Source organism: Oryctolagus cuniculus, chromosome 8, assembly GCF_964237555.1.
Source record: "Oryctolagus cuniculus chromosome 8, mOryCun1.1, whole genome shotgun sequence".
Classification (NCBI taxonomy): domain Eukaryota; kingdom Metazoa; phylum Chordata; class Mammalia; order Lagomorpha; family Leporidae; genus Oryctolagus; species Oryctolagus cuniculus.
Window position 1 is genome coordinate 16,979,223 of NC_091439.1, and position 22,478 is coordinate 17,001,700.

Below are 22,478 nucleotides of genomic sequence, written 5' to 3' on the forward strand. Positions count from 1 at the left end.
TCCGGATCTAAGTCCAGTCGTCTTAGTCTTTGACAGGAATGAGAAGTAAACTTTAGGGAGCACGTAGGGGGAAAGCCAGTCTTCTTAACTTGCCAAACGCACGTGAGCAAAAGCTGTGTGTTTTTTGTTAAATTCTAGGAGAGAATTTACATTAGTGGAATGGAACAATACAAAGACATGCTTTCCACTTGCTAACTTATACGTGATTACCAAGCAGGCATCTTACTGCCAAGGACAAGAATCAGGAGGAGTTAAGATTCCAGGCCAGTGCCACGGCTCACTAGGCTAATCCTCCGCCTTGCAGCGCCAGCACACCAGGTTCTAGTCCCGGTCGGGGCGCTGTATTCTGTCCAGGTTGCCCCTCTTCCAGGCCAGCTCTCTGCTGTGGCCAGGGAGTGCAGTGGAGGATGGCCCAAGTCCTTGGGCCCTGCACCCCATGGGAGACCAGGATAAGTACCTGGCTCCTGCCATCGGATCAGTGCGGTGCGCCGGCTGCAGCGCGCCGGCTGCAGCGGCCATTGGAGGGTGAACCAACGGCAAAAGGAAGACCTTTCTCTCTGTCTCTCACTGTCCACTCTGCCTGTCAAAAAATAAAATAAAAAAATTAAAAAAAGATTCCAATTCACAAGTCTGAGGAAGTCCACATTCTGGGGAGGAAGGCTGACAACACCACCCCCCCACCCCCCGCACCGCTGCTGATGGCACACAAGGCCTGTGTCCTGCTGGCAGGAGAGCTGATATGCAGTCACAGAAATAGCTTTTTACCAGGGGCCAAACTGGCTCTGCCATCTGCCTCTCTCCACATGTCCCCAGCTCTGAAAGGAGCTGTTACAACCAGTAAGAGGTCTCCCCTAGCCAGTGACACTGGCTCAGACTGAACTGTGGAAGGGATGAGTCCCCTCCCCGCCCCATCACCCACCTGAACCTCTCCACTCTTCCCCTGCCTAAGGTCACCTCTCTCCCTGCTTCCCATAGGATGCACACACCCAACGCCAAGGCGCTGGAGGGCCATCCACCAAAGCAGCCCAGGCCACATATCCCAAACTAACCGATTCCCAGTTGTGATTGTGCAGCACCAAAGAAGTCACAGAACCACAGGTAAGTACCTTGGAGATCATCCAGTGAAGTTAGTAAGCTGCTTCCACAATTACATGGACAGCTCACTACATTCTTCCCATTAAAAAGCATTTCAACTCATTCATTAAATGAGAGTTACCTGGGCCAGGCTCCCAGCTGGCTACCTGAGCGGTAGGGTACCTTGGGTTTGCTTCAATTTTCCTCAATACAAAATGGGAGGAGGAGGGAGGGCCAGACACGGAGTACTTTCCCCAGAGGTAGTTAAGTGTCCAGGCGACAAACTCCCGAGGCTGGAAATTACTGAAGTGAAAAACCAGATAGGCGATAACGGCACGGACAACACAGACCCTCTCCGGTGCCTGTAGCCGTCCTCATTCAGGGCTGCGGGGCCCAGCGGGGGTGAGGCTGCCCAGTTCCTGCCTGGAGAGAACCCCTCGCCATCCCCGGCAGCATCACCAACTCCACGGCACGCATTTCAGCTCACTACTGGGCTATACACTTATTTCTCCCGTTTCCTTCCGATTTCTCAACAGATAGATCAGGGGAGGCGGGCACCACGCGTGACCAGCGCGGAATTCCCTATCTGCAGACGGCGCTGGCGCCGGCCCTTTCAGAGCCCAGTCTTTGACCCCTCCTCGGCACGGGAGAAGCAAAGGAATGTGCAGCAAGCAGCACAAAGCCAGGCGGACTTTCTGGGCTGGCCCAGTGGGGGACCCGGGATGAGACGCTCGGAGGGTTGGGGGAGCGATCAGGAAAGGAGCTGGCAAAAGTGCAGCTTCAGGACCCCCTGGAGAATTCAACGTTCAGGAAAGAGGTCGCGAGCCAACATTAGTCAAACTGAGGGCTCTGTTTTGCAGGCTGTGGGAGGAGGGAGGAACAAAACCTGCCCTGGGGCCGTGAGAGCCTCAGGTCAGTGCCATGGAGGACGCAGCACCAAGGGGTGCCCAGTCGGGCCCGGCTGGGCTGGGCCAAAGTCGTGGGCAGCGCGCCCCAGCGCACGGCCCCTGGCTCACGCCGCCGCCGATCGACGGGCGTGATTGGGGGGACTCGCCACCGGCTGCTGGCGGAGCAAGCACCCTAGGGCCTCCCGGGTTCCGAGCGACCCGATCCGATATGAACCGGGGTGCCAGACCCTCCGCCTCCCGCCAGGAGAGGCTGCTCTCGGCCTCGCCATACCGCAGCCTGTGCCCGCCCGGGTCCCCGCTCACTTTTGGTCGCGGCGATGAGGTTCTTCCCGTCCTTGATGAGCTCTTTGATGAACTTGTTGGTCCTCTCGAGCTCGGCTTCGTGAGCGCGGATCCTCTCCCGGAACCACGGGCTGTCGAGGTAGCAGTCGCTGAACTCCAAGGGCTGCAGCCCCATGATTGCAGCGGTCCGCGCGGCGCACACCGCCCGCTTGCTGCGCGCGTCAGCCCCAGCCGGGCTCCAGGCAGGCGGCGGCCAGGTGAGGGGCCGCGCGGGCAGGAAGCCCGGCCGGAGCTAGCAGTCCCGGGCGCACGGCACGCGCGGCGCGAACATGTCCCGCGGAGCAGAGCCTGGCAGCACACAAGAGCTGCCGACGCGGCCAGCGACCAGCGAGGCGCCCCAATCCCGGCAGCCCCCGCCGAACCTTCAGCGCGCGCCGCCCCGCCCCGGCCGGCCCCCGCGCCGCAGGCACGCCCAAGGCGCCTCCCGGGCCCGCCCCGCGCTCCGCGGGGCGCCCCCTGCTCCGTCCTCCTCCTTCCCTTCTTCCTCGCTCCGGCTCCCTTCCCGTCCCCAGACGCCTCTTCCTTCTTTTCCTCACGCGCACTCGCCCCTCCTCTTCCTTCCGAGGCTTCCTCGGCGTTGGGTTGCGGCGCGCGCGCGGCCCTCCAGCTGCCGGGCCGGGGTGACTCACCGTCGGCTCCCTGAGGCGCGGAACCCGACGCGGGCCGGGAAGGCGCGTCGTCCCCGCGGCGGGGGCGACCGAACTCGGAGGCGGTCTGCTGCGCTGGAGGCGAGGATCGCCTCGGTTGTCCTGTGTATCCGGGGACCGACTCAGAGCTGTGCCCAGCCTCGCACGTAGGGCTCTCCTTTTCCTTACCCGCGTTCCCCGTGTGGAGTAAAAGCGTGTTAAATAAACCTGAACGTTCTGTGTGCTCGGTGGCCGAAGACACTTCCTGCGTGCCCGCACTCCGTGACTTGAGGAAAGAAAGTGGCTAAGCCACAGGAAAGTTGTTGGTGCTGTGTTCAGCAAATTCAGTTTTGCTTGAGTAGGTGGAGGCGAACTTTATTATTCTAAAAACAGCCGCCGGAAAGCGAATGCCAGGTTGTGTACAGTTTTCACCAAATGGGAGGGGGTGATCAAATGAGAATTTTTGTCTGAGCCCCTCGGAAAGCCTCCCGTTCCTTGTGTTCTCTGAAGCAGAGCGCACGTGTGCCCCCAAAAACATTGAACTATCTGAAAATTATTGGAATATAAACCTGAGATGGCTCATTAGAGAACTTTTCATAACAATTTATAGAGCAATTAATAGGGCCCGGCACGCTTTTTTTTTTATTTATTTTTACAAACATTTGTGTACTGATGATGGTAATACTACCAAGAAACTTCAAAGTGATTCTTTGCAACGTTCAGATGGGTAATTAAGAGTCTGTTTGGACAGCGTGGTGTAGGAGTGGTAACCCTCAGGAAGAAGTTAAATAAGCCTCCTACTCAATAAACTCTTTTGTAACAAAACAGCGCGGAGGGAGCCTAACCTACAGATAAACATGACTGCTTTCATGTGTGTCCTCCAGGGAGGTCAGAATGTTTTACAAATAACTTTTAGTTTGAAAGCTCCGGTTCCTGCTAAAATCAGCAGGGGACTGGGGTCTACAGAGAAGCGAATAAAAGAGGCAAACAAAGGGGAGGAAAGACACATGGAAGGCTTCACACAGCAGCCAAAGGCTGCCCTCCCTCGATCCTCTGGACAAAAACCCAAAGTTTTGCTCCTGAAGACCGGCTGCTGACACTTCCTCAAACGAGTAAGCACGGAGGTGCTCAAAGACCAGCAGTGCCACTCTGAGGGATACACCCAAGAGAAGGGAAAACCTGCATCATCCTGAGTACTTGTACGCGACTGTTCACAACAGTATTATTCACCATAGCCCAAGAGAGGAGCCCACCCGGTGTCCACTGGTTGTTCCCTGGGTAAAGAAAATGTGTCCCCATGCAATTGACTATTAATTCGTAATAAAAAGGAGTGAAGTTCAGAACCTGTTACAATACAATGAGCCATGAAAACATTACACTGAGCTAAAGAAACCACAGAAGTCCATGTATAGTGTGTGCATTATGATCCATTGAATGCAAAGTCCCAACCAGGGGTATCCAGAGACAGCAAGTACATAGTGATTGCCAGAGGCTGGTGGTCTAGAATAGAGGCATTTCTTTTGGGTGTGATGATGTTTGTAAAGGATTTATTTATTTATTTGAAAGGCAGACTTAGCGATCGTCCATCTACTGGTTCACTCCCCCAGATGGCCACAACAGCCAAGACTGGACCAAGGCAAAGCCAGGAGCTTCTCCCAGGTCTCCCACATGGAAAACAGGGGCCCAACCACTTGAGCCATCTCCCACTGCTTTTCTTAGACCATTAGCGGGGAGCTGGATCCTAAGTGGAGCAGCTGGGACACAAACTGGCACCCATGTGGGATGCCGGCGCTGCAGCTGGGGCTTTAACCCACTGCCCCAAATGGGTGGATTTTTTTCAACTTCACCTTGTACAGTACCTGGTAGAAATGATCAGTATAGGTGGTATGAAGAAGAATGACTAAGTGAAGAGAAAACTGTACAGTGCAGTAAAAAGATATTTAGGAATTCTGCACCCTCCTTCACTAATAGCTCTGCAACCTTGGCAAATGTAAATTTTCTCTAAATCTTAGACTTGCCTTCATGAAATGGAGATGATGAATTGCAGCTGTAGGTTGGATAAGATGTAATCAGTTAGTATGTGTAAAGTACCTGCTGAAAGTTAAAATAATGAGGATTAAGAGAAGCAGGAGGGGGCAGTGGGTTAAGCCACTCCCTCGACACCAGCAGCCCCCATCAGAGAGCCAGTTGGAGCCCCGGTTGTTCCGCTTCTGCTCCAGCTCCCTGCTAATGCATCTAGCAAAGCAGTCCATGGTGGCCCAAGGACCTGGACCCTTGCCACCCACATGAGAGACCTGGATGGAGTTCCAGGCTCCTGGCTTCAGCCTGGACGATCTCGGGGAGTGAATCTTCAGATGGAAAAACTGTCTTTTTCTGTCACTCTGCCTTTTAAATAAAATAAATCTTCTAAAAAATTAATTTTTAGGAAAAGAGGATAATAAGGAGAATGGGAAGGACAGGCTGAAGAGAAGAATGAGATGAAGATTGCATTCCATCAATCTGAGAAAATGTGGGGTGGGGGCAGGGAGCCCTTAAATCATAGCATTACACTAGGTAAGACAGAATTCAAGGAGAGTGGTCACAAAAGCAGATGCTATTGAGTTCCCAGGTTTCGTTGGTTAACTGATTCTTCCCACAAATGTTTGTTAACCTTCTGCATGTGGTAGGCTCTATGCTAGGTGCTAGTGATGCTGCCGCACCAAAAACGAACAGCGTCTGTCCTCATTGTGCTTGTGGTGTCTGGAGGGAGACTGGTGCACCAAAATAAATAAATAAATAAATAAATAAATATGTATCTAATGCCAAAATGAAAGGGTCATCAAGGTAATGTGACACGTGTGTGAAAGGTTATAACTGGGGGGACCTGATAGAGATTAAGAACTGGGTTAAGGAAGACCTCGCTGAAGAAATGTAACCAGTAACCAGAAAAATCAGTAGGAACTAACCATTAAATAGGTGGTGGGAGCAGAGTAATCCAGACAAGGAACCATCCTATGGATGCTATGATACATTCAAGGGAATGGAGGACAAGGTCAGGTGGCTGAAAGACAGTGAGTGAGTGAAAGAAACGGGCTCATGATGATGCTGGGTGTCAGTGGGCAGACAGGCCAGGTCCTGCACAGCCTCACAGGCCTCACTGAGGATTTTGGATTGCATCCTAATGCAACTGAAAGCCTCAGGAGACTTTTAAGCGTAGTGGTAATGTGATCTGGTTGGCGTTTTCTCTAGCAGCTATATAGGGAATAGAAATCCAGTCAGGCAAGAAATGGTATAGCTTACCACTGCCAGAGAACATTGGAGACAGAAATGGACCGAAATTAAATATATTTTGATGGAGATTCTGGGACTTGACAATGTCTTGGATATTGGAAATGAGGAAAAAGGTGTCAACTGTGACCTCTAGCCTCCTGGCATAGTATGTTAGGTGGATGGCCATACCATATACTGGAAGACAGCATGGGATAAGAAGCCAATATTGGGTTAGGCATGCAGCCAGCAGTTGTCACTTGGGATGCTCACTTCCCACATGGGAGTGCCTGGTTCAAGTCCTAGTACTTCATTTCCAATCCACCATCCTAGTAATGTGCAACAGATGATGGCTCAAAGTCCTGAGCTTCTGTCACTGATGTGGGAGATCCAGATTAAGTTTGGAGCTCTTCATTTCAGGCATGGAAAGCCAAGACACTGTGGGAAAAAAAAAAAAAAAGTCCTACATGAAGGATCTCTGTGGGGCTGGAGCTGTGGTGCAGCGGATAAAACCACTGCCTGTGGTGCTGGTATCCCATATGGGTGCCAGTTCCAGTCCTGGCTGCTCCACTTCCTGTCCAGCCCTCTGCAGTGGCCTGGGAAAGCAGTGGAAGATGGCCCAAGCCCTTCGGCCCCTGCACCCGCGAGGGAAGGCCCAGATGAAGCTCCTGGCTCCTGGCTTCAGATCAGCGCAGCTCCGGCCCTTGTGGCCAACTGGGGAGTGAACCAGTGGATTGAAGACCTCTCTCTCTCTCTCTCTGTAATTCTGACTTTCAAAAAAATAAAATAAAAATCTTAAAAAAAAAAAAGTATCTCTGTGAGAGAGACCCCACTGGAAAGAAGGAGCCATCAAAGAAGGAGGTACTTTTCTCTGAAGGGAGGAGAGAACTTCCACTTTGCTTATGGCCTTGTCTAAATACTGTCAGAGACTGTGGATTCAAAAGGCTTCCATAGCCTTGACGGCTCATGTCAAGAGCCTCGGGTGACCACTGTCCTCATACATGAGTGTTAGTTGTTAACAACAGGAGTTACTGTGCACTTACTTCCCATATAGGACTTCTGTCCACAATGAATGTTATGAAAATTAATTATAAAACTTGTTCTCAGGGTTTTTTTATGCATGTGTGTTCAAATTGTTGAAATCTTTACTTAGTATAGAGTTGGTCTTCCGTGTATAATGTTAATTGAAAATGAATCTTAATGGAGAATGGAACTGGGAATGGGAGAGGGAGGGAGGGAGGGTTGGGAGTGTGGTTGGGAGGGCAGGTATGGTAGGAAGAATCACTATATTCCTTAAGTTGTACTTATGAAATTTGTGCTTATTAGGCCGGCGCCGCGGCTCACTAGTCTAATCCTCCGCCTTGCGGCGCCGGCACACCGGGTTCTAGTCCCGGTCGGGGCGCCGGATTCTGTCCCGGTTGCCCCTCTTCCAGGCCAGCTCTCTGCTGTGGCCCGGGAGTGCAGTGGAGGATGGCCCAACTGCTTGGGCCCTGTACCCCATGGGAGACCAGGAGAAGCACCTGGCTCCTGCCATCGGATCAGCGCGGTGCGCTGGCCGCAGCACGCCGGCCATGGCGGCCATTGGAGGGTGACCCAACGGCAAAGGAAGACCTTTCTCTCTGTCTCTCTCTCTCACTGTCCACTCTGCCTGTCCAAAAAAAAGAAAAAAGAAAAAAGAAAAGAAATCTGTGCTTATTAAATAAAATATTCCTTTGGGAAAAATAATAAGGGAAATGGGATGTTGGGCATGTGGAAACTCTGTCTTGTCTTTGTAACTTTTCTTAAATCTATTTCAAAATATAAAATTATTTTTAAAAAACAAATGGGGGCTCTGGGCTTCCCCCTGGCCCACCCCTGGCTACTGCAGGCATTTGTGGAATAAACCAGCAGATAAAAGAATTTTCTGTCTGTCTCCCTATCTTCCAAATAAAATGGACATAAATTAAAAAAAAAAAAGAAAAGAAGCAGTGGTGATACACAGAAGGGAGGGGGCCAGTTTCAGCACGAGACCCATGAAGTCTGAATGAAGAGCCTGGAGGACACTCAAGTGTGTACGCCAGATAGGCCTTCACACTCCAAATACCATCTTTGTGCTTTGTTCAGTGCCTGGAGTAAGATTTGAATCAGTGCCAGCTGGTCAAGTTTCAGTCCACATGCAATAGAGATGCTCTCGGAGGAAACGTTCCCCTTATGTAGTTTCCGCTAGACACAATACTGCCTTTCCCCGATGAGCCATAAAGCTGTTACCTGTACAGTCAAACATGGTCCTACTGAACTTTCAGGTCTGTGAGTCTCAGTTTCAGGCTGTGAGTCCTCTAGAGTTAAATTCAGACACATTGCTGTGATTTGAACAAGATTTGGCTCCTGAACCCATGTAAACATTTAAGATTTGAATGTCAAAGTCTTATGATGATAGTACTAAAAAGGTAGAAATTTAATCCAATTATGATGTTTAGGAGTTGGCCTAGGGGGAGGGACTTAAGGCATAGGAGGTATGCTCTTAAAAGGTAGTTCTCTTGAGAGGATTGGTCTTATAGTCGCTCAGTGTCCCGGCACACCACGTAATCCTTCATCCGCATGCACAGCTTCACCAGACAGCCAAATTTCCCACCTCAAACTGCCTACCCAGCCAGTGGGAACCCCCCACCTTCCGCCCTGACCACATCTTGGACTGTGAACCTGCAAAACTGGGAGCCAAAATAAAGCTCTCTCCAGCATAATTAGTTTGTCTTAAGTATTTCATCATAATAGCAAAATGATAACTAATACACATATTATAACTGAAAATCTAAGAAAACATGAGGTTTACTATGCGGGTATGTTAAATGAGGTAATGAGTTAAACCATGCAGATTTTATTTCTTTCTCATATTAAAAAAAAAAAGTCCTGGGGTCGGCACTGTAGCGCAGAGGGTTAAAGCCCTGACCCGATGTGCCAGAATCCCATATGGGCGCTGATTCGAGTCCCAGCTGCACTACTCTCGATCCAGCTTTCTGCTATGGCCTGGGAAAGCAGTGGAAGACAGCCCAAGTCCTTGGGCCCCTGCACCAGCATGGGAGACCTGGAAGAAGCTCCTGGCTCCTGGCTTCAAATCAGCTCAGCTCTGACTGTTGGGGTCATTTGGAGAGTGAACCAGCGGATGGAAGACCAAACTCTCTCTCAGGCTCTACCTCTCTGTGTAACTCTGTCTTTCAAATAAATAAAATAATTTTTTTAAAAGTCCAGAAGTCGGTATCTAACATGACTTTACAGTCTGGGGGAAGCATGGGCTCCCATCCTCAATGTTACCTCACTACATGACAGTTCCTAGAGCTACTACAGCAAACAGAATGGACAAGACGAAAGGGTCCCCTTCCAACCAAGTCAGCTTCTTTTCTCATGATTCCTGTGTGTCCTGTGACATTTTAGCTTTTTATCTTATGGGCCATAACTGTCATTAATAGTGAGTTATAGGGGCTGGTGCTATGGCGTAATAGGTAAAGCTTCTGCCTACAGTGCTGGCATCCCAAATAGTCACCGGTTCAATTCCTGGCTGCTCCACTTCTGACCCAGCTCTCTGCTATGGCCTGGGAAAACAGTAGAAGATGGCCCAAGTCCTTGGGTCCCTGCACCCACGTGGGAGACCCGGAGGAAGCTCCTGACTCCTGGCTTTGGATTGGCACAGCTCCGGCCATTGCGGCCATCTAGGGAGTGAATCAGTGGATGGAAGACCTCTCTCTCTGTCTCTACCTCTCTCTGTAACTCTGTCTTAAATAAAATAAAATAAAATAAAATATCAAGTTGTATATTGTGTGTACTTTATCATAATAAAAAAGGTAATGAAGGAAGAATGAAAGACCTCTTTTTCTCCCCTCTCCACCTCACTGCTTTCCCAGCCATAAGCACTGGTAGCAGTTTGTAGGGCAGCTTTTCTTAAAGATCAGTTATCACAGAATCTGGGGCAGGCAGGCCTTTGGCTTAGTGGTTTAGATGCCACTTGGGACATCCAGATGCCATTCCAGAGTGACTAGGATTGAATCTCGAATCTGGTTCCAGTTTCAGTTTCCTGCTAATGCACACCCTGGCAGGCAACAGGTGACAGCTCAAGTAATTGGGTCCCTGCCACTTCCTTGGGACACTGGAATTGAGTTCCTGGCTCCCTGTTTTTGCTTCAAACTTTGCAGGCATTCTGGGATTGAACCAACAGATGGATACTCTCTCTGTGTATCTGTCTCTGTTTCTCTGCCTCTCAAATATAAAATTTGCATAAAAATTTAAAAAATCACAGAACAACAACTGTCCAAATATTTTTGGCATTTTCATGTCATCTGTTTTTATAAAAGAACTTTTTCCTCCATGGAAGTCCTATGGAGAGTATAGGTCCAAGCAATATGAATAATGCACTCAGCTGGGTAAGTGATACTAAGAGCTAGTCTAGAATTTTCCAGGAATGCAGTGGGTGCTCCCAGGGGACACAGAAATTGGTATTTATGACTCAAATATTTACTGAGCACCTGTTACTTCTCAGGTACAATGCTAAAACTGGGACAACATGGGTGAATAAAACAAGGATGATTTGTGCCCTCATAGAGTAACAACCTCCAGGCAGAGGGAAACAACATACATCAGATCATTAGGAATAGGGGCAGGCATGTGGCATAGCAAGTTAAGCTGCCACTTGTGACACTGGCATCCCATATCAGAGTGCTGATTTTTTTTAAAGATTTATTTATTAATTTGAAATACAGAGTTACAGAGAGAGGTAGAGACAGAGAGAGAGGTCTTCCATCTGCTGGTTCACTCCCCAGATGGCCTCAATGGCCGGAACTACACCGATCCAAAGCCAGGAGCCAGGAGCTTCTTCCAGGCCCCCCACCACTGGTACAAGGGTACAAGGACTTGGGCCATCTTCTACTGCTTTCCCAGGCCATAGCAGAGAGCTAGATCAGAAGTGGAGCAGCCGGGTCTCGAACTGGTACCCATATGGGATGCCAGCGCTTCAGGCCAGGGTGTTAACCCACTTCACCACAGTGCCAGCCCCCAGGGTGCTGATTTGAGTCCTGGCTGCTGAGCTTCCAATCCAGCTCCCTGCTAATGCTCCTGGGAAAGCAGTGGAAAATGGCCTGAATGCTTGGCCCCTGGCATCCGTGTGGGAGTCCTAGATGGAGTTCCAGGCTCTTGCTTTTGGCCTGGCCCAGCATAGCCACTACAGCCATTTAGGGGAGTGAACCAACAAACACGTGAAAGATATCTCTCCCCCTCCCCATCCCCCATGTGAGTATGTCACTCTGCTTTTCAAATTAATTAAAAAATCGTTAGGAATATAAATTACACATAAACACTTGGGTAAGTGCTAGGAAGCAACTGAGGGTGCTGCTATCACAGGAAACCTTGGCCTCTGCTGAGACATCGTTGAGGACGTGACAATTAAGCTGAGACCCGAGGGCTGAGGAATTAATGGGCTAAGGTGAAGTGGATGTAATGCAGAAAGGTCAGAAACACTCCAGAATAGGCTTTGTGGAAGAACCCATACAGAACTTCAAAAGGCCATGTGGCTGCAGCACTGAGAGCTGAGATGAGGCTGGGGAGGAGTAAGGGCACACACTGTCTGCTCTGTCACAGGCTTGCCTCTTTCTTCAAGGACAACTGAGCCTGGGTGCCAGGGTCACCTGATTCTTCCAAAGAACAGCTCACCTTTTCCGGCACCCCTAGATATCATAACTTAAAAGAGCATGGTGGGGCTGGTGCTGTGGCGCAGAGGGTTAACGTCCTGGCCTAAAGTGCCAGCGTCCCATATGGGCGCCAGTTCTAGTCCCGGCTGCTTCTCTTTTGATCCAGCTCTCTGCTATGGCCTGGGAAAGCAGTGGAAGATGGCCCAAGTCCTTGGGCCCCTGCACCCACGTGGGAGACCTGGGAGAAACTCCTGGCTCCGGATCGGCATAGCTCCAGCCGTTGCGGCCATCTGGGGAATGCATCAGATGGAAGACCTCTCTCCCTTTCTCTCCCTCTCTCTTTCTCTGCCTCTCCTCTCTCTGTGTAACTCTGACTTTCAAATAAATAAATAAATCTTTTTTAAAAAGAAAAAAAAAAAGATCTTGGGATCCCCAAGGAAGTCCTAGAATCACTGCATTTCCCTAAGGATACTCAATTGGCAAGTACCTGGGGAGGGCCACGCATCATGGTAAGTGCCACAAGAAAACAAAGGCAGAACAGCCCCTACTCTCGGGCATTCACAGCCTGGTCTACTCTGGCCGTGGGGAATAAGCTGACACACAGATGATTATACAACAAAGCACACTGCTGCTCTGTGCAGCCTGCCTGGCAGCCAGGCTGAGAAGAGGGTGTTCTGAGCGAGGCTTGGGTGGGGAAGTGGGAAAATGGGTGTGGGGAGTGCAGAGATTCTCCAGTCCTCCCACGCTCAAATTCATGGCCTCTGAAGAAATCTGGGACTCTTCTCTTTCCATGCAGGGAGCCAGAGAACCTGGCTCACGGAGATGTGGGTCACAGCACTCCCCAGGTGGAGTGCCTTGTCATTAGGGCAATCACTGCTTCCCCACTCTCAACTTTGGCCGAGACTTGGCGTGGACAATGTGCGCCCAAATTTACTATATATATAACATATATAATATATGCTTTGTATTAAATATACATTAATATATATAGTAAATTTGGGCATATATATGCATATATGTATGTATATATATCACCAGGCATTTCTCATTGTCCCATATCCCTCATGCAAATGCTGCTGTCTGTGCTATGACATGTGGTTCAAGTGCCCCTGGCATGACCCAGGGAGAGGTTTCCACAGACTGACCTTCAAACTGGACAAATAGTCAGCCAAAGAGAGCCAACCCACCACTACTAGAGGCATGTTCTCAGAGTCCACCAGCACTTCAGCAAGACAGAAAGTGAAAAGAGATATAAATGCATGTCCTTAGTGTTTGATACAGCTATTTCAGATCAGGACATTTGTCCTAAGAAAATGCTTTTCAAAATCCATGCACTCAGGACTATTTGTTGCAGAAACAAAAGAAAAAGAAGCAATCTAACTATCAGAAAAATAGGAAAATCGGCACATATCAACTCAACAGACTCATGGGTTAGTGCTACTTAAGGATCATTTGCAGGGTGAGTGATTGGCCTAGCAGTTAAGATATCTGCAGTCCACCCTGAAGTGCCTGGGTTCAGGCGGCACTGAGGGTGCCAGTTAAGATGCCTGCTTCCCATATTGGAGTGCCTGGGTTTGAGTCTTGGCTCTGCTCTGAATTCCAGCTTCCTGCTACAGCATACCCTCAGAGGCAGCAGGTGATGGTTCAAATATTTGGGTCCCCGTGACCCATGTGGGAAGCCTGGATTAAGTTTTAGGTTCCTGGATTCCACTTGGTGCAACCCACCATTGCAGGCATTTGGAGAACGAACCAGTAGATGGAAGATCAATCTGTCTGCCTATCAAAAAAGTTAAACAAACAAAAACCTGTGTTCAATTGTCAGCTCAGTTTCCTTCTAATGTGGATTCTGGGAGGCGGCAGGTAATGGCTCCCGTTGTCTCCCTGCTTCCGTATGGGAGACCTAGATTGAGTTCCGAAGTCCTAGCTCCAGTCCAGCACAGCCTGATGTGCACATTTTTTAAAAGATTGATTTCATTTATTTGAAAGACAGAGTTACAGAAAGAGGTGAAATCTTCCATCCACTCATTCACTCTCCAAATGGCCACAATGGCCAGGGTTGGGCCAGACCGAATCCAGGAGCCTGGAATCCATCTGGGTCTCCCACATGGGTGACAGGAATCCAGGTGCTCAGGCCATCTTTTGCAGTTTTTCTCAGTTCCATTAGCAGGGAACTGGATCAGAAGTAGAGCATCCAGGACTCAAACCAGTGCTCCTAAGGATGCAAGAATCACAGGCAGCAACTTAATCCACTGCACCACTATTCCAGCTCCGGCTCTCACACTTTCAAGCATTTTATCTATCTATCTATCTACTTGTTTAATCGATTTATTGACTTGAGAAGCAGAAAAACAAAGACAGCTCCCATCTGCCGATTAACTATCCTAATGCCCACAACGGCTCCTAGATGGGGCTGAAGCCAGAAGTCGGGAACCAGGAGCCGGCAGCCAGGAACTCAATCCAGGTCTTCTATGTCAGTGGCAGGCATCCAAGTACTTAAGCCATCATCTGCTGCTTCTGGGAGTGCACCTTAGCAGGAAAGTAGAATTGGCGGTAGAGCCAGGGCTTGAGTCTAGGCACTCTGATACGGGATGACAGTGTTTCAAGCAGCGTCTCACTCCAAACTTTTGCCCTGATGTTGCTGCTCTTGCCGGCTCTCTGGTGTACTCACCCTTTTCACAGTGGCGCACGCAGTAAGCTAAAAGCTGAGTGAAGTCGCCAGGCTACTAGCCAGCAGAGTTAACAGAAACAAGAATGCAAGAATCACAGGCAGCAACACTAATCCATTGCCCCGCTATTCCAGCCCCAGCTCTCACACTTTCAAGCATTTTAGAACAATATAGGCTAAGCATAGGATGTGCAAAAAAAAAAAAAAAAAAAAAAATGGGGGCTCAGCAGAGCATATAAATAGTCTGAACCCTGCCACTTTAATTGCTGTACTTTGATGTATTGTACAAATCTGTAACTACAGAAATACCGTTGGTAGTACTTTGTGTTTTTTGGGGGCAGGAATGAGTTAAAGAGTGTGGGTTTAAGGAAAAGCTGAGTACTAATTTTTCATTTTTCAAGCAGGTTGCTAGAACTTGTGCAGTGTTTGTCAACATTTGTTATCCTCCACAGAGCATCCAGAGAGATGTGACTAAGCACACATAAACCAGGGCCCAGCGCTGCTGGAAAAGCATCACCGGTACTTCGGAAAGTAGCAGTTAGTAAGGAAGCCACGCCCAGAGATGGCCACGTAACATGCGTGGCTACAGCAGGCTGTTCCTCGCCACTCTGTGAAACATCAAATGGCTCTCCTACATGCAATTTTTTCACTTTTTATTCCAAGATTTCTTTTTTTAAAAAAGATTTGTTCATTTATTTGAAAGGCAAAGTTGTGGAGGGAGAAGAAGGGAAAGAGAGAGCTGGTTCATCCTCTGTTTCACTCCCCGAAGTGGTCCCAGTGGCCCGGGGTTCAGTCACACTCAAGCCAGGAGCCTGGAACTCCACCAGGGTCTCCCATGTGAGTGGTAGGGCCTCAAGAAGATCATCCTCCACTGCTTTCCCAGGTGCATTAGCGGAGAGTAGAATTGGAAGTGGAGCAGCTGGGACTCCAATCGGCGCCCTATGGCATGCCAGAGTCGCAGGTGACAGCTTAACCTATGTGCCACAATGCCAGCCCCAATCCAAGATTTCTTGTGTCATTACAAAAAGTGAGACATTAATGTGTGGACTCCATTAACAGGAGGAAAAGCTTTGTAGTTAAATGAAGCCTGTGTTGCATCAACACAGATACAAAGAAATGTGTAGAGATTTTGGGGGCTTACCCGTATCTTACCCGTACTCTCCCTTCAGGCACACAAAAGGAGTGTGGTTTCTATGCTGGCCAGGTTACCAGTTTGGCTGTGGTGGAAGCAATTGGTGTGATTTCCAGGCTGAAGTATTTAATTCTGGTGCAAGGCTCTACAGCACTTTCTTGTCCTGCCTGGGTAACTACCTAGGAAGTCCTCGTGTTCCAAATTGTGAAACTATGAGGTGAGTGAACCCCCCGTTAGCCCAGCCTCTGAAGGTGGTAGGAAGCAGAGACATTCCCTGGCTGGCATTTAATGTGTAACTTGAGTTGGGCCAGCGCTGTGGCGCAGGGGATTAATGCCCTGGCCTGAAGTGCCTGCATCCCATATGGGCACCGGTTCAAGACCCAGCTGCTCCATTTCTGATCCAGCTCTCTGCTATGGCCTGGGGAAGCAGTGGAAGATGGCCCAGATCCTTGGAACCCTGCACCCGCTTGGGAGGCTCCTGGCTCCTGGCTTCAGATCAGTGCAGCTCCGGCCATTGCGGCCATCTAGGGAGCGAACCAGTGGATGGAAGACCTCTCTCTCTCTGTGCCTCTCCTCTCTCTGTGTAACTCTGACTTTCAAATAAATAAATAAATCTTTAGAGTGTGTAACTCGAGTAAGATAAATACTTCTGTTGTATAAGGTGAAAGATTTTCAAGTTGTTTTTTGCTATTGAATAGCCTGTCCTATTCTAATACAGAAGAAATGTGGAGCCAGCATTGTGGCATAGTAGGTTAAGCCACTGCCTGCAATGTTTGCATCCCATTTGGCTGCGAGTTCATGTCCCGGTTGCTCCACTTCCAATCCAGTTCCCTGCTAATGTGCCTACACCCACATGGAAAACCCAGATGAAGCTCCTGGCTCCTGGCTTTGGCACGGCCCAGCCCTGGGTGTTGTGGCCATCTGGGGAGTGAACCAGTGGATAGAAGATCTTTTTGTCTCTGTCTCTCCCTTTCTCTGTAACGCTGACTTTCAAATAAATGAATAAATTTGTAAAAATAAAAAATGAAGCAGAAATCCAATACCTTATTGAGAGGAAAGAGTACTAGCAATAAACTGAACAACATACCAAAAGAATGGCGCAAGAAAAAAATAAACTTTTAACTATTTCTTGGTTTAAAGGGTATAGAGTTTCTACACAGGAAAATTAAAAAGTTCTAGAACTGGTAGTAGAGACGGTTGTACAATAAAATGGTATTAAATACTACCGAACTATATACTTAACTATGGTTCAAGTGGTAAGCTACATTACTGATATAAACATATATGTAACTTAAATGCACAATACAAATCATCAAAAAAGTTTTTCTACCAAAATCTTACAGTGCTTAAGAGGGTTAGAAAAACAGGCACTCATATATGAGGGTACTTCAAAATATTCATGGAAAAAGTCACGTTAAAAGATAAGTTTAGGGGCCAGTGTTGTGGTACAGTAGGTTAAACTGCTGCAGGCAACACCAGCATCCCTTATCAGAGGACCAGTTCAAGTCCTGGTTGCTCTGCTTGCAATCCAGCTCCCTGATAATGAGCCTGAGAAAGCTGCAAAAGATAGTCCAAATGCTTGAGTCCCTGCCACCCGCATGGAGACCCAGATGGAGTTCCTGGCTCCTGGCTTCAGCTTGGCCTTTTTCTGGCTGCTATAGCCATTTGGGGAGTGAACCAGCAGACGGAAAGTATCTCCTGCTCTTTCTCTCTCTCTCCCTCTCTCTCTCTCTTTCCCTCCCTTCCTCTCTCCCTCACTCCCTCTCTCCTCTCTGTCACTCTGCTTTAATGATAAATAAATCTTTAAAAGCAAAAAGCTAAGTTTATATTGGTGCAAAAAGAAGTTTAAAATGCATGCATAGTTGTCCACAATACACATTCCCCGTGAACTTTATAGAAGATCCCCTGTGTTGTTGGTGAGACTATGGACAACTAGTTCTTTCTGGAAACAATTTTAGTATAGTTATCTTTTTTTTTTTTTTTTTTTTTGGACAGGCAGAGTTAGACAGTGAGAGAGAGAGAGAGACAGACAGACAGACAGAGAGAAAGGTCTTCCTTTTTCCATTGGTTCACTCCCCAGCTGGCCACTACGGCTGGCGCGCTGTGCCAATCCGAAGCCAGGAGCCAGGTGCTTCCTCCTGGTCTCCCACGCAGGTGCAGGGCCCAAGCACTTGGGCCATCCTCCACTGCCCTCCTGGGCCACAGCAGAGAGCTGGACTGGAAGAGGAGCAACCAGGACAGGATATGGTGCCCCAACCAGGACTAGAACCCGGGGTGCCAGCCTCGCAGGCGGAGGATTAGCCTAGTGAGCTGGGGTGCCGGCCGGTGATACTTATTTTAAGAAGATTTTTGACAGGTGGGCATTTGGCCTGGTGGTTAAGACTCTGGTTGAGATGTTCACATCCCTAAGTTGGAGTCCTGGCTTCATTACAGTTCCAGCTTCCTGCTGATGTGCACCCTGGAAGGCAGCAGATCCTGACACAAGTGGTTGAGGCCCTGCTGCTTGTACAGGACTCACATTGAGTTCCCAGCTCCCAGCTTCATTCCAGCCCAGTCACAGCTGTTGCAGGCATTTGGGGGGGTGTCTGTCTGTCCCTCGCTCTGTCTCTATCTTTCTCTTTCTGTCTCTCAAATAAATAAGCAAAAAAGCAAGCAAGCAAACAAATAAAAATGTTTAAAAAGACTTTTGAAATTATGTACCCTTTGGTTGCTTTATTTCTCTTCTGAGAGTGTGACCTAAATTTAAAATTAAAAAAATGTACAAAGTTGTATGTAAAATAATCATAACCCTGGCATGATTTTTTAATGCCAAAAATGTGAAACAGTCTAAACATGGTGAATTGGTTAGGTGATTCAGAATATATTCATATAATTGAACTCTCTAGGTATTTAAAATTATAGTGTAGAAGAATAGTTAATGGTATAAGAGAAATGATCCAATATAATAGTGAGTGAAAAAGACACAAGGCCTGAGTGTACTGAGTTCCTAGGTATAGAGTTTATTGTTTACAGCTCACATTTATGTAAGAATACTTTGATAGAATTGGTTTTATGAAACATTTTTTAGTTATTTATTTGAAAGAGAGAGAGAAGAAGAGAGAGGGAGAGAGAAGAAGAGAGAGGGAGAGAGAGATCTCCAATTTGCTACTTTACTCCTCAAATATCCTCATAGTTGCAGCTGGATCAGGCTAAAGCTGGGAGCCAGAACTCAGTTCAGGTCTCCCATGAAAATGGCAGGAACCTAAGCACTCGAGCCATCACCTGCTGCCTTGCAGGGTGCACATTGGTAGAAAGCTAGACTTGGCATTAGGGCTGGGACTGGATCCCAGGCTCTCCAGCATGGGACACGAGTGTCCCAGGTGGCAAGTGAACAACTGTGCCAAATGCCTGCACCACACAGCACTGATCCTTAATGAATCTATGCTCATTCTGTTCATTTTTCACTCTAAGGGTGCTAACATTCACTGTATGATTACAACCCAACTCTCTTAAGTTTTTGGAATATGATTTATCTGAGCATAAAAACAAGTTAATTAAACTAATGAAGTTAAAAACACAAACCTTCGATTCTTACCTTCCGTGACCTTAGGTTCCCTCCTGACCTCTGTCATCCTTTCCCTTTGAAGGTGGCCACTGGGGAAAGAATGGGGAATAGGAGACTCCGATGAATTCTGTGGTCTGTTATTGTTTTAACATTACATCATCTTTCCCCAAACAGTCTTTCTGCTTTTGTTCTTGCTAGGAGTGTGACCTTAAAATGATCCCTTTTCTTTCCTCTTTATTATTTTTCATCACTTTAAACCCATTCTGGATTCTGCTTTTCCTGATGTTGTTATTCAAGGATCCTGTTGCTCTTTAGTTCTCAGGTAAATGTACACAACTGTTCATTGTCTCATTTTCTGGGGGCTCAGCAGAGGAATGCCTGCAGTCCCTCCTGGTTGTTTTAGACACCTTTTTTTTTTTCCTATTGGAGTTAAGATTATAGTATCACCTGATACAGAAACTCCCAAATGTTTGTGGAGGCTTTCTTCTCATTTTTAAAAAATATTTATTTATTTATTTATTTATTTGAAAGGCGGAGTTAGAGAGAGAGAGAGACAGACAGACAGACAGAAAGATCTTCTATGCACTGATTCACTCCCCAGAGGGCCACAGTGGCCAGAGCTGGGCTGATCTGAAGCCAGGATCCAGGAGCTTTTTCTGGGTCTCCCACGTGTGTGCAGGGGCCCAAGGACTTGGGTCATTTCCTACTGCTTTCCCAGGCCATAGCAGAGAGCTGGATTGGACGAGGAGCAGCCGGGACTAGAACTGGTGCCCATATGAGATGCTGGCGCAGCAGGCGGAGGATTAACCTACTGAGCAACAGTGCTGCCCCACCCCCACCACCACCCCCACCCCCCCGTGGAGACTTTCTAAGGTGCATAGTTTGCAAGGATAATTTTACTTGCAGATCCTCATCTTCTATTTGTCTTTGTTTCCAAAGCTGATCAGCCTGAAAAATATATTTTTTTGCATTCCCCTTTCTTAGCTCCCCTCTCACACAAAACTTTCCCAAGGAAAAGGTAGAAAGGCACAGTGCAAGTTCACTCATCCTGTGACTGTGTTCCAAGATCTAAAACTCTCCAAGGTACTAAGGAGACAACTTGAAATATTGTTTTCCAGATTGGGAATCATTAACCCAACAAAGTGCTTTTTGTTTTTTCCTAATGGATGCATGTTCCATAGCCTTAGAAACTGTTTAGGAGATAAGTTCTGAATAAAAAGGTCATGAAAAATTCATGGAAAATTTGTACGATGAAAAAACTATATAGATTTCAAAATATTTTGCATCAAAGTGAATTTATCTTTTTAATTCTATTTTCCATGGACTTTTGGAAGCCCCCTCATTTGTCATATGGTGGGATGGTGGAAGTGATGACAATTTCCCCTTATTGCTTTGCCTCTCCTTCCCCTAAATGTAGATAGAGAATGCATGCTTCATCAGGAAGAAACACATGAAAGCTAATAAAGACAATCTCTTTAAGAAATACCCAGCACTGGGGCCGATGTTTGATGTAGTGGTTGGGCCATCACTTCTGCATCCCGTTTTGGAGTGTCTGAGTTTGAGTCCTAGCTCAGCTCCTGATTCCAGCTTCCTGCTACTGCGCACTAGAAGGCAGCAGGTGATGTCTCAAGTACTTAAGACACAATTGAAAGTCCTATATTGGGTTCCTGGTTCCTGGCTTAGCCTGGCCGAGTCCTGGCTTTTGTGGACATTTGGGATGTAAACCAGTGGGAGTGAGATTTCTTTCTCTCTCTTCGCCTTTTGACATTTTTATTTTAAATAAATATTCAGCACTGAAGATGGCTCTCCTTTTTCTCTTATTTTAACAGAAGCATTTAAAAAACTTCCCGCAGTGTTCCTTCCTAGAATGCAGTCAGCTGGAAAGAAAAGCACTCTGAACAGATTAGTCGTGCTGACTCTTTTGAAAACATAGCTGGACTATGTTCCAGTACACTGAGATTTTTGAAATGTGTTGGATAAAATCTGTGCAAAACTTTTTTTTACATGACATTTCAGAGTAAGTTTTCATACTCACTAAGAGGGAGAAAGCTTATTTTATCACTTCATACCAAGAAGTAGTTATACCACTTACTGACAATCTTTCTAGATGTATAGAGAGAGTTGTCTCTGTTTGCTCCTCTGTAGAACAGGGGTAATAACTGTGCCTCTTCACTGAGTCATTTTGGAGACTAAAGAAGTCCATTTATGAACTCTGGGAAGCACATAGAACAATGCCTGGTACACAGTAAGAGTTCTTTATGTTGGAGTGATCCTGCTCCTCAGTCTTATAAAAAATCTATTCTGTAACCTAATGTATTAGCTTCAGGTTCTGTCACTTTTGAGTCTGACCAAATAATTCAGCAACTACTCATCCTCCATAAGCAGTGTAGATGTATAGAGAGAGTTGGCAAATGTTTTTACCCCCACATTTGGGATTTTGACAATCAATTCTGATGTCTTCTGAAAAAAAAAATTGATAGGGGAGTTTTAAGAATTATTTATTTGAAAGAGTGACAGAAAGGGGAAGAGGGAAGGGGGAAGGTGGAGAGGGAGGGAGGGAGAAAGGGAGAGAGAGAGAGAGAGAGATCTTCCATCCACTGTTTCACTCTCCAGTTGCCTGCAACAGTTGGAGCTGACCCCAACTGAAGGTAGGGGTCAGGAGTTTCATCCGGGTCTCCCCCATGGGTGGCAGGGGCCCAGGTACTTGAGCCATCCTCTGCTGCTATCCCAGGCACGTTAGTAGGGAGCTGGATTGGAAATGGGGCAGCTGAGACTTGAACCGGTGCTGGTATGGGATGGTGGTGTCACAGACTGTGGCTAAACCTGCTGTCCCATGATGCCAGCCCCATGGCAGACTTCTGTTTTCACCTCTGTTCTATCTCCAAAACAAACTCCTCCACTGTCGGGGAATAGTCCGCGGCGGTATCGCTAGGCGGGGGTTTTTTACTTTCGGTTTTGACAGGGGCGGGGGGCTTTCCTATGGGCAGGGCCCTCCGGAGGCGGAGGGATCGAGGTCGCGGTAAACAACAAGATGGCGGCAGGACCCCCGCAGTGAGTCTGCCTGCCTGCCTGCTGCGTGACACCTCACCTGATTGGCCGAACGACGCGTGCCTTTCACGTGAACAGAGACCGGATTGGTGTGCCCAATACATGGACTCTAGCTTGCTCCTGATTGGTCGCATTTTGTATATAAGCTGCGGGTGTAAGGAGGAAGCTCTCTTTCTCGCCTCTCCTTTCCTACTCCCTCTGTTACGTTTACTTTCTCTAATAAAAAGTCTACTGAAGACTGA

At 47.8% G+C, this 22,478-nt stretch overlaps 1 protein-coding gene across 5 annotated transcripts in view; it reads right to left on the reverse strand.

The window, feature by feature from the left end:
• The window catches only part of ARHGAP10 (Rho GTPase activating protein 10), a 362,697-nt gene extending 343,427 nt beyond the window's left edge, over nucleotides 1-19,270 (reverse strand). For 2 of the 5 annotated variants that reach the window (XM_070047463.1, XM_070047465.1), the window contains exon 1: nucleotides 2,286-2,600. In XM_070047463.1, coding sequence (XP_069903564.1) covers nucleotides 2,286-2,439 — 154 coding nt within the window. In that variant the 5' untranslated portion in view covers nucleotides 2,440-2,600. Of the gene's footprint in view, nucleotides 1-2,285; nucleotides 2,664-19,218 lie in introns of those variants that run through there. The other 3 variants (XM_051819397.2, XM_070047462.1, XM_070047464.1) reach the window with 3 other exon arrangements.
• Nucleotides 19,271-22,478: the final 3,208 nt, after the last annotated feature.